The 12,655-nt window shown below is 35.2% G+C and overlaps 1 protein-coding gene across 9 annotated transcripts in view; it reads left to right on the top strand.

The window, feature by feature from the left end:
• Nucleotides 1-12,655, top strand: part of ZNF148 (zinc finger protein 148) — a 149,732-nt gene that overhangs the window by 83,233 nt on the left and 53,844 nt on the right. For all 9 annotated transcript variants that reach the window (XM_008950536.7, XM_008950534.6, XM_055110370.3 and 6 more), the window contains one exon: nt 3,882-4,007. In XM_008950536.7, coding sequence (XP_008948784.1) covers nt 3,882-4,007 — 126 coding nt within the window. The remainder of the gene's footprint in view (nt 1-3,881; nt 4,008-12,655) is intronic.

Raw genomic sequence — 12,655 nt, 5'->3', positions numbered from 1 at the left:
TCAAACTGTTCTTGCAGTTCTATCTTGGAAATATACATGCAAATTAAATTTAAATCTTAAATTTCTCCTTTTCTGGACTCCATGAATACCCCCAAATATTGCTGACATTCGTTAGACAGTACGTTTACAGTACAGTTAATTGTGTTATACCTTTCCTTTTACATTTAAACTAGTTATACTTTTAGTCACCTTGATTTAACTTGGGTGTTGCCTAGGCAATATTTTGGAACAGGTTCCTTCTAGTGATAGTTAAACACATCTTTTTTTATACGGCTGTGTATACTACTTTTACTCTCAGAACAACCATTTCTCTAAATTTGGGCACAGTTATTTTATCTCTGTATGCTGACTACAGATTATTCTTTTAAAATGTTTGGCCAAAAGAAGGAATATAGTAGCTGGAAAAATTTTGGTCCACAAGAACTTATAGGGGAAATTTCAGTGTGCTTTTAAGAAGAGAAGAAGTAGCTAGTAGTGTCAGGGAGACTATAAAATAGATAGTGAAGCAGCAGAGCTATGAAAATGGGTGGGAATGGAATCAGGAGTATAGGGGAAAACAGAAAGACCACCTTCCTTTTACTCTACTGGGTTGGAAGATGAGTGAGAACACCAAAATTTGAAATTGAAAATTGATAGGAACATGTGACTTCAGAAGTGGAGAGGAGTGAGGGTAAGGTCATATCCTTCTGCCAAGTACCTTAGGTCTTTTCTGTAAAGTGGATCATATAGAATTTTGAAAGCTGAGCTGGGGAGCTGATAATGAATACTATAGGCAACAGTCTGTTGCCAATTCCTCACTGAGGAAATGTTAAGGAAATAGTTTTATATTAATTTATTTGTAGAAGAATACATTGGGAGATGATAATGCTCTAAGTCAGTGAGGTTGGTATGGTTAATTGGAGGGAAGTGGATGTCACTGGGTATGGGTGCAGGATGTTGAGAATGAAGAGAAGAGTCTAAAATGATTCCAAGGAGTCAGTCATCTTGTTTGGAAGGTGGGGAGAGGGGGTAGACCAAAATTTGCAACTGTAGTGAAACATTTATTCATCACATTGTGTCTGGCAACATTATTTTAGGTACAATTTATATTTGTTACATCGCTTATTATCATTATTGAGACTAGGTGAAGTTAAGAAGAGTAGCAAATTTGCAAGAAAAAGTTAAAAGGGGGGATATATGTGCTAAACTTGCAGCTGTCATTGTCTGTTGTTTCATCCCCAAAGCCTGATGCAGTTATTTCACGTTGTCTTTATTTCTCCCTTTGAATTTCTACCCTTATTCTCTGTTCTGTTCAGTTAGAGTATGACACATGTGCTGTCTGTATTAGGTTTTTTTTTGGTAATGCATCAGAACCCTGCACGTACATTTTAAGACCTTTGAAAAGGAAATCTGATATTTAGAATGTGCTTAGTATCTAGAATGGCACTTTGCACATATTACAATCTCAGTAAATGTTTTTGTTATAGTATTTTAGCCTGACAGAGCAGGCACTTAATAGCTGTTGAATGAGAAAATGAATGACAGCTATTATAAGAAATACCAACAAAGAGTATCTTACTTTAAAATATCAAAACAGTATACATGTACATGAAATAGTTAAATATAAAAGTAAGACTTTATTTTGGGGTGAGAAATAAGTCTTGATAAAGCAAGTCATTCTGGAGTTGAGTTAATGATTAGAATCAAAGGAAGAATATTTTCAGTATAGGGAGGACTCTTTAAAGTCAGGAAAATAAAGAGGGAAAGATTGAAAATGAGAAAAAGGGTAATTAAGAGATATTTTAGAACTTGCAAGAAAGAACCGGCATAGGGAGTGGCAAGAGGAGAGGAAGCATGACACTATAGGTCTCTACTTCTGTCTTAACCTGGGGAAGAAGTTAGATGAGTATAGAAGGGAGATATGAAAAGGAAATCATGTCTGACTGCTTCTGTAGTATCAAAGTGGGAAGCCCAGAGGGAGACTGACTCAGTGGATGAGCAGGGGCTTTAGAGTTTTAGGAGAAATGTCTGAGTTTAGTCAAATCTGAAGAAAGAAGGGCAGGTAGAGTGGTGGTGGATGGTGGTGGATGGTGGTGGTGGTGGCATATCTGGACTGGTAATAAGAACAGCATTGAAATTCAGGCCTGCAAATAAGCATGAGGGTACTAATGGGACTAGGTGAAAATCACAGTATTAATATAATCACTTTCCATATATGTGGAAATAACAGGTTCAGATATATGTGTTAATCTTTTTTACTGTTTGCATATAAAGGCTCTTGTTTGGTTTGGGAATGGCAGTTAACAGCAGAACTTATTTATGAATTTATCTTACACTCTTCTTGACACTTGCTAAAAAGAGTTCCTCTTTTTTATTGCCACATGCTACATTTCCATGGTTTATTTGGAATTTACACGCTGACAGAAATGTTTGTACTACTTTTTGGTACTCCTTCAAAGTAGGGCAGAGAAATTCCACAGCTGCTTACATAGTCTGTTATCTTTTCTTGTCTCATACCCATTCCCAGTTATTGTTTTTCAGTAAATACCACTTCAGAGGTGATAAGAGGTCTGTATTCCCAAGTCTTGTAGGTGGTGATTTTACCATCGTATTTTGTAGTCAAAATAATTGATACCAATGAAGCCAGAAGAGTGGTCACTGTACCCTTCTGTAACTTGGTAGAATTACTAGCTAAATAAATAATCATTTACATCATGTTTTTGTGCCAGGGTTCTTGATTTGTGATTCTCACATGGCCTGCATTTCAGGAATTCATGAGAACTTCCACTTTTTATTTTGTCAGTCTGAAATTCCTGGCTTAGGTTGCATTTTTCTCGTGAACCTCTTCTACATAGCTGTTTTCCACCTTTACACTGAATCTGTAAGATGTTCATCATCTTTTGCACCATGCTTTTTAGTGTGTTTCTTGAAAATGTAGCCATTAGCACGTTGTACTTACTGAATTATTCTCAAGGATCTTTACTGTATTTTATAGCCTGAGTTGAAAGTTTCCTAGTTTTAAGGTTCTTGTTTTACTTCAAGGATAGATTGAAAATGTAGCAGTGAGGAGGGGATGACTGAACACCATCAAATCTGATGAGAACTGACGACGGTACTGTTAGTGATCTTAGAACCTTGGTTTTTCTTTTCTTTCTTTAAGGACAAGTAACTCAGAATTAAGATCTGAAAATTGAAGAACATTGTTGAAATCTTAATGTTTCTTCTAGTATTTCTCTATTATGTAGTTAGCATCATGTCTTGTACAGTGTAGCAGCCTAAAATTATAATTGCTTCTATAAACACATATTTGGTGATGGTCTGTTGTAGAGCCCAGGAAAGTACTGGCTGAGATCTTGAGTCATATGACAAAACTGTTGAGCATGAAGATAATTAGATTTTCATTGTTAATTTGTCTTTCTTTTGACAAATTATCTTTTAGAATTTGTGTGGTTTACTTGATATTTTATAAATACAGAGCCCATCTAGAAGTCTAAATACCTCTTTCATTCCCTAGTATTGTGTTGAATTTTGGACCTTAACCTTTTTTGTGCGCTTTTAACTTCAGTATCAGTTTCCTTAAATGTGGGAATGAAATTGATGTTACGATTTCTTGACTTCTGCTTGGTCTTATGATCATCTTTTCCCAGGACGTCTTTGATCTTTTTTCTCAGGTAGATTAAAAAAAAATCTGTTTATCCCTCAATTTATGTACTCTCAATTCTTATTACCCACTGCCTATTAATGAATTCTATAGCACTGTATATAGTTAGCACACACACACATAGATCATCATTCTGGAAGCACCTGTATGTGGGTTTAGCAAAGGATTAAACATAAAATGGCCTTTTGTCACAATGAACTTTTTATTTATGTCTAAAATTGGCTTTTCTTTTTTTAAACAGATAAGCGTAAAGCAGGAAATTACTTTTACTGATGTATCTGAGCAACTGATGAGAGACAAAAAACAAATCAGAGAGCCAGTAGACTTACAGAAAAAGAAGAAGCGGAAACAACGTTCTCCCGCAAAAGTAAGACAATGTATTAAGGTGGTAATCACAACCTCTTAATTCCAACTGTTGGTTAATTCTATAGGCAAGAACCTGGCTGGACCCTAAGGCAGATGTAGAAGTCTTGTGTGGTTTAGTAGGAGGGGGTGCATGCCTGCATGGAGGTGGTGGGCCTTGCTTTCAATTTTTCTGCTTCTCTTTCACCATGTTCCTGACTTGTCTAAAAGTGAACTTTTCTTTTTCCATATCTCTATCGGATGGCATGCATTGCCCTTTCTTCTCATTTGTATTAGTTTTCCTTATCTTTATATTAAGGTTTCAGGAAAATGTAATACCAGTTATTCATCAGGAAAAGATATAGGATCCCTGTTAATAGGATGTAAACTTCATGAGGGCAGGGACTTCATTTTGTTCACAGCTGTATCCTAAGAGCCTGGAATAGGAGACATAATAGATCCTCAGTAAATATTTTATGGGTTAATGAATGGGTTAGTAAATAAACAAGTAACCCAGGCTGAGTGCAGTGGCATGATCATGGCTCACTGCAGCCTCAGTCTCCCAGTCTCAAGGGATCCTCCTGCCTCAGCCTCCTGAGTAGCTGGGACCACAGGCATGTGCCAACATGCCTGGCTAATTTTTGAATTTCTTACAGAAATGGGGTCTTGCTATGTTGGCCAGGCTAGTCTCAAACTCCTGGTCTCAAGCCATCCTCCCACTTCAGCCTCCCAAAGTATTAGGATTACAGGCGTGAGCCACCACTCCTGGCCTGTTTTTTTCTCTTTAGTATAGTGATAGCTGAATGTATACAGCATTTTTGGTATTCCTAGAAATTCTCTGAACTCTCTGCAGCATATTTGCATTTTTATAGTTAACTCTTATTTTTTTCTTCCCTCATGTGGTGAGAAAGTCCTTTTTAAAAAGATCATACTGTAATATGATTTTTTTGATGGCTTTTTAAAAATCTGTGATTTGAAATCATAATCATCATTATTATTTATATTTTTGTATACTTTTGGACTTATTAGTGTGTTGGAGCCAGCTTGAGCTGGCTTGCAAGATTTCATTTGCAAATTAGTTGCCAAAACCATTGGTAGCTTATAATTAGCTATGGTGGGAATATTTACACCCTGGAAATCAGCAAATGTTTCTATACCCCCGATTCCTTAGTTGGTGGTTAAATATTTGCCAGCATACCACTATTTTGGGGACATATAAATATGCCTACAATAGCAAATTTTGAAAAACATAGAGACTAAAATAACCCATAGTTACATTTCCTAGAGATAACTACTTGGATTTTCTGCCATATTCCCTTTCTTTTTTCAAATTTGTGCAGATAGATATGGAGGTATAATATAGAATAAATTAGCTGATTTTTAACACTTGAAATGTAAGCAACTTTTGTGCTTAAAGTTTTTAATGTTTTTTGTAATCATTTATTAGCTACATAATCTATTTCTTAATAGATCATGTTATATTTAATGGTTGTTTTATTGGACATTATTATGTTGTTTGAAAGTTGTAGTCCTTTTGTTTCTGTTTTAAATCATGCTGCACTTAAAATGTTTGAGTATGTATCTTTGTGCACTATTGATCAAAGGGTGTGAACTTTTGGAAAGATTTCTTGATAATGTTACTCTTTTCAGAAATGTTATACCAGTTACATTTCTACCTGCAGTGGACCTGAGGTGTATCTGTCTGCATTCTCACTGGTCTTGAGTGTCTGACTTTGCTTAAGATGGGAGCCTCATTATAGTTTAAATTTGAATTTCTTTAGTTTCTGGTCACACTAAACTTCTAAAATTTTTGTTGGCATTTTATATTTCATGTTTTGTGAAATTCTCCCTTCTTCTTTTCTTCCCTCTCCCTCCACTTCTTTTTTTGGGGCTTTAATGTTTTTCTCAGTAATTTATATCATTTTTGGGGGTTCTTTACATTAATGAACAAATCAAGTTCTTCAGATATAGAATAATACTAGGTTTTATGTAAAAAATTATTTCTAAAATCGTTTGTGATAGTGATTGCTTGTTACTTTGGATTCATTGCTGATCTATGGGGTATCTATTTCAAGTGTACTCTCTTCTTGAAATTCTGACTAAAACCCAGATTATCTTCTTATTGGGTGTTGGACTCTGTATTTGGTGATATGTTCTAGGTATTTGTAAATATAGATTAGGTATTTACAGGCTTTAAGCTATTTTGCTTGTCTAATTTGCGATAAACTCATTATAATGTATCATTTTAGAATATTTCTAAAGGTATTATTTAAGTATTTATATACCTCTGTAGTGGCCAGATGACAGAGTTGTCCTATTCTAAGTATAGTGCGTATAAGAGAATGTTTTAGGGTAGCCCTTTAGAGAATTCTTAGGAAGATGAAGTGACTAGAAACAATATATAGCAGACAGAGGTGTAAGAATAACAAACAGGCCAGGTACAGTGGCTCACACTTGTAATCCTAGCACTTTGGGAGGCTGAGACGGAAGAATTGCTTGACCCCAGGAGTTCAAGACCATCCTGGGCAACATTGTGGAACCCTGTCTCTGGTTTTGTTTTGTTTTGTTTTTTTAAATAAAGAACAAACAATTATTTTTCAATTGTCCTGGCATGTTACATGTAATGGGACAGGGAATGGTTTTGGACTGTTTTTTAACCACTGGTCTGCCATCTCCAGGTGAATGGGTTTTTTGTGTCTGGAGTCTTAGAACTTTAAGATATAACCAGTGAGTAATTTTACATTTTCTCAGGAGTGTATATAAAAATTTATACTTCAGAACTTCTGTTAAAATAATTCATTCTGCTCTTTGGTATGAAGAGAAAGAGAAACTTACCCATGTTTGTAAATCAGTAAGTGTTACTTGTTTTAAATTCCTTAAAAACAATTTTAAGTTCCTCAAAGAATTATGATTTATTATGCCTAGAGGACTCCACTCTCCCCCAGCATCTTTTCAAAATCTTCAAATCTTGCCATTGTGAATATTTTGAGTTTGTGTCACCATTGTGTAGTATTAGATTGGGGATCTGCACAAGAAGTATAACTAATGTGATAGAGTTTTAGTAAAAACATCAGAGCTTATAAACATCCATGTAACTATGGCTGCCTTAAAGTCCTGTGTTGTTATGCCATCTTTAGCTGCCATGGATTTTAAGCAATAATTGCCTTCTGAACTTTTCTCATATGGCAAAGCTGAGTCTTTTTTTTTTTTTTTTTTGGAAAACTTAAATGCAATGGGAAAGCCTGATCATCTTAAGGTAGGTTTTGACACTTGAAATTTGCCTAAATACACTTGGCAGCATGCCTGATGAAGAGGGTAACTGAGCTAGGGAACATCATCTAGGTCAAGCTATTTGCATCTGTTGTGGAATTAGCTGTTTTAAGAAAGTAAGTTTTCTACATAGTAGAAGCTTACACCTTTTAAATATCAAATTTCATTTTATTTTCACCATTTTTTTGGGGAAATCTTTAAGGTGTTGTTTTCCTTTTAAATATAGTGTATTTGAACATAATTCAGCTTTTAATGTCTTGAAGCTGACATAAACATTTTTTTAAATTGCGTATTGCAGTTGAAGCCCTCTAGGAGAACAGAGATTTTAGGGCTCTCCCCCATCCACCTGACCCTGCAAATCCTCACTGCTAGACTTTAAGTGTTATACTGCTTATAATCACTTCACTTCTCATTCCTTGGTGACGTGCTATTCATTTTTACATTGCTGTATATCTGGGTGGCCACTTAACATCACTTTCCTTTGCCCCTTTGAGTCTGTTTTTGGTGACTGTTATACTCTTAAGCTTGAAAACTTCAAATCTTGACACTAGAAGTTTCTGAATAAATGAGGTATTACTACTGGACTTTGGTATTCACTTGTTACATGAATTAGAAGGTAACAGTTTCCATCTCAGAAGGGTTTTAGGAGGATTGTTGGGTTAACATTAATGAAATCTAAGAATTTTTTTCAGTAAAATATAACAATATTATCTAAATCCCATGTTGTATATATTATATAGGTCTTTTCCAACTCCTTAGTAACTGAATGAGAGAGAGGATATTTTTAATTCCTTCTCTTTATTCTGAAATGTATCTCTCTTTTCATTTATTCAACAAATAATTTGAGTGCCTGTTATGTGCCAGGATCTCTCATCAGGTACTGAAAAAAGGAACTGGGTTGTTTGTTGTAACACTTTAGGTGATCTGAATAAAAATTCATTATTCAAAGTTATGCTGAACTGAGGAAGAGCACTTTTCACACATCAGATAGATTATATAGAGAATCCTTTCCCAGCAATTTATTATATATTGTTGGTTCCCAGAAAAGATTTTAGACTTTGGTATCAGAAAGATTGAATTACGTAAAATAAGGAAAATTTAATGAAAAGAAACAGAGAAGTAGATATACCAGACATTTGTCATGCTTTCTTCTACATGTTACCTTGATTTAGGAAGAAGTAGCTTTAAAGATGAACTGATTATAAGACTGAGGATGCAAACAGGAAGTATGGAATAGTAAGAAAATGAAGGAAGAAGATTGGCAAAATAATAGAGTTTTATTTATCTAATTTTCCCAGGAAATTGTGTGTCTTGGATAAATTGTTTTTCCATAGAACTGAACCCTAACTTTGAAAAAAAATCTGATGTAAATCTTTCTTTAGAAAATATCACCTACTTCTTTGCCTAATATTCAGGAAACAGGGAAGAAACAGCCTTTTTCTAAAACCCAGGGTCATTTTGCTGAACATAGTTGTTGTGCCATGCTTATGATACAGTGAATTTCTTGTTCTGGTGCTGTCAAAAGCTTACCATTTAAAAAGGAAATTTGGTTATGAGAAAAATCTAGTACTGAGAAACAATAAAAAATCTTGATGAATGAAAGAAAGTGACAATGTTAGAGTAGGTTATTAACGATGACCAGGACAGTCAAGTTGTCATGATGGGTATTACTCAGGGTGACTTTGTTATTTGTATATCTTTGGACTTGCACTATTTTCCATTTCTCATTGGATTTGGAGAGTAAAGAGAATTGTCACAGCTGTCATTCTCCATCCCCAGTTGCAGTAGAACGTCTCATAATAGGTGAGAAATGTAAACTCTCTTATCTAAGTTGTCTTTTGAGTTTTGGTGGCTTCAAAGTTGATTTTGATTGATTCAGGAATATATGATAAAAACCTATAGTGTTTAGTTTAAAATATGCTTTAATAATTTTAGTAGTACACATTTGAATGTGAAAAATCATGTCTGCCTTTTAAGAAAACAGAACTTTTTCTCAGTGAGGGGTGTCAGGTTTCATTTATTCAGTGGCAGTGATCCTTATGGAGTGAAAAATCTCTGAATTTGAATAGGCAGACCTTAGGGCTTTGCCTGATGAAAATGGGTATATTATTTAAGATAACCTTTACCATATGTGTATATTTAGGTAGCTGGCTGGTAATAGATTTGTCTAAAACAGAAAATATGTCATAATGGATATGAGATTAAGAAAGCAGATTAACTGAGAAATTCCATTTGATACTCAATTTTTTTCTATAAAGTCTTGTTTTAAATTTACTAAACAGATAAGAAAAAAAAATGTAGTGTGTTGAGAATTAGAGTATTACTAATTTCTCCACTTGCTAAAACCTGATTGCTTGGTCTATGTAATATACCATATTTCTCCTGAAGTAGCAATGACAAGGGGCAAGATAAAGCATCTGAAGATGTCTAGCAGGCATCTTAGAATTTAAAATTTTAAACATAAAATTCTTCAGTTGTAATGGTGTCCATATGTTGGGGAAAAAAGAAAAGCAAAGATGTTTTATGGAACCAGTTGCAGGTAAGACTGCTAATCTCTAAGGCAAACACACTCAGCTGGTAGATCACATTCTACTAAAAGATCTTGAAAAGGTGTGAGCAAGAAAAGAAGGCAAGTCTATACCGGGGAAGAAAATTTTGCCTGCGTTAGTGTGCTATTTGTGTTCTGCTAAGGGATTTTATTCTTTGCCTACCCGCTTCTCTCACTACTCAGTTATCTGAAGACTAAAAAATTGAAAAGTAAAGTATTGCTTTTAGCAACAAATTTAAAAAACAATAAAGTGGTAAGCTAGGAGGAGTAATTGTTATGGACAGCAGGCAGCCAGGTCCTTTGACAGGTATAGAGTCTCCACTATGCTCCAGATACCATTTTGAACACTGAGATTATAAGGGTGAATAAAAATCAGTTGGATATATTTAAAACAGGTTACAAATTGGAAGGGCCATTGATGCTCATCTGAGTCAAGATGAGTTTACTCTATGTCCTTTATTACTCTGGCCTAAAGAAAGTAAGGAAAATATAAAATGTCCAAGAATTTGGTGTTTCTGTCTTTGAACTTTAAAAAAGCTAGATTTTCCTGTGTGTTTATCCACAAGGCAGTGGTAGCTGTTTCATCCATAAAATTCACCTTGAATTAAGGCTTAAATCTACAATGAAAGGCAGCAGTACCTCCAGTGCCAGAAAACAATGACCTAGAACTCCTTAACTCTTCATAAAAGGGCTTTGTACAGTCAAGGATTACATCCGTTTCACATTAAGCAACTTGGGCCAGATTTGTTCTTTACAAAGCCTTTCCTTGCAGTTGCTATGCCACAGAAAGCTATTGAAGTGCCATGGTTTTTGGCAGTTGGATTTTCTTATTTGTTATCAACATACATGAAAAAAAAATACCTGGTGCTGTCTTGTTTTTAGTTCCATTTTATATAAGTATTTAACATCTTTTTGTTTGTTTTATGTATAAAATATTTTGAGTCATATTTTAAAAGATTTTGTGTGTTTTCCTTTTGCACAGTGTTAACTTGCTTATTATTATGTGACTTGGAGGGGTTGAAAAAATTCAAAACTGACTGGCCCAGAGATGAAGCTTTCCACTTTCTTTGACTCTCCTCAGGAAGCTGTGACACCCACTTCCATTCTCCTGCCAAATGTTTCCCTTCCATGACTTTGGTGCATAGACTTTGAAGCATTGTTGACCACATTGGCTGTTTGCCCAGAATCCAAATGCCCTGTATAATTTGCATAATAATTACCACTGATCTGCATATAGTATAGGCTGAACTGTCTTCTTGAATTTAAAGTAAAAATGTTTTAAGGATTAAAGCCTTTTTCCCTTACGTACTGCCCTTTTCCCCTTACGTACTGCCCTTTTCTAGGTTTGAGAAGGGGTCATAGCTGTGTGTTTGCAGGCCCTAATCAGTTTCCACAGTTCTTTATATTTATTTCCCAGATTTCTCTACCTTTGTTGGACAGTTTCTTAGCCCCATTCTGTATGCCCACACCTACAGCATTGTTTCCCTCTCACTGGCCATACCCCTCCTGATCAGATCTTCTAGTTTTCTTTGCTGTTTCAGCATAATATTGTGCCTTTTTTTTTTTTTTTGTGCTTTCGTCAATAATGAAAAAGGAATCATTATTTTCACTCTTCCACATGTCTGATGAAAGGCAATTTTTTTTTTTTTTTTTGAGATGGGTATTACTGTATTGCCCAGGCTGGAGTGCAGTGGCATGATGATGGCTCATTGCAGCCTTGACCTCCTGGCCCAAGTGATCCTCCCATCCTCAGCCTCCCAAGTAGCTGAGAGTACAGGTGTGTGGCACCACACCTGGCTAATTTTTGTATTTTAGTGGAGATGGGGTTTCCTCATTTTGCCCAGGCTGGTCTCGAACTCCTGAACTGAAGTGAGCCACCCACCTCAGCCACCCAAAGTGCTGGGATTACAGGCTTGAGCCACCATGCCTGGCCAAAAGGCAGCTTAATGTTGCACATTGAACAAGTTGTTGATAAATTGGAATACATGCAGCCTAAGGTGAGTTTCTCTGTGGTACCATCCAAACCAGGCTCGCAATACTCTTAATCTCAATAAGCCCAGAAAGACAAGGTTGCTTTGTCTCTTGTCTTCCTTCTTTTTACCCACTTCTATTTTTAAAAAAACTGAATTTATAAGTGCTGAATAATTTTCTTATTCAGTACTTATGCCCCAGATGGACCCCATACCCACTTCTAATTTATTTATTTGACAAATATTCTTAGGAATATGTTTAATAATAATTTAGTAGTTGTAGAATAACCATAGTGATCCTAGACTGAAACAGACCATAAATTCTACCATATTGTAACTTGAAAACTTAGTGTTCTCTTTTTTTTTAGTAATAGGTAACCACTTACATGGTTCAAAAAAATGTGTTAAGTGGACAGTGTAAAACTTCCCTCCCATTTTATCTCTTGTCTGCCCAGTTCCCCAGCCATCACAATCAAGGTTATATACTTATGTATATATATCCTTCTCAAGTAGTTTTTATGCCTATGCAAATATATATTCCTATATGTACCTTTTATATACAAAAGTTAGCAAAACTATACACTGGGTTCTAAACTTTGCCTTTTTTTTTTTTTAACTTAACAAATCCTGACACGCTTTTCATATAAGTATATAGAGAGCTTTGTCATTTTATTTCACAACCACATAATATTAAATTGTATTCATTTTCCATGATTTATTTAATTAGCCCCATACTGATTGATATTAGATCATGTCTAAAGGCTTTTTTCCTGCATATATGAGAATTTGAAATTGAAAATATACCTGTGTTCACCCTAACTGAAGACTTAGGAACTCCATCACGCATAAGCATTACAGAGGAGAAGGCCGTGATGAGATCTTACT

This window comes from Pan paniscus, chromosome 2 (genome assembly GCF_029289425.2).
Source record: "Pan paniscus chromosome 2, NHGRI_mPanPan1-v2.0_pri, whole genome shotgun sequence".
Lineage (NCBI taxonomy): Eukaryota > Metazoa > Chordata > Mammalia > Primates > Hominidae > Pan > Pan paniscus.
This window is presented reverse-complemented; position numbering and strand designations above follow the sequence as displayed.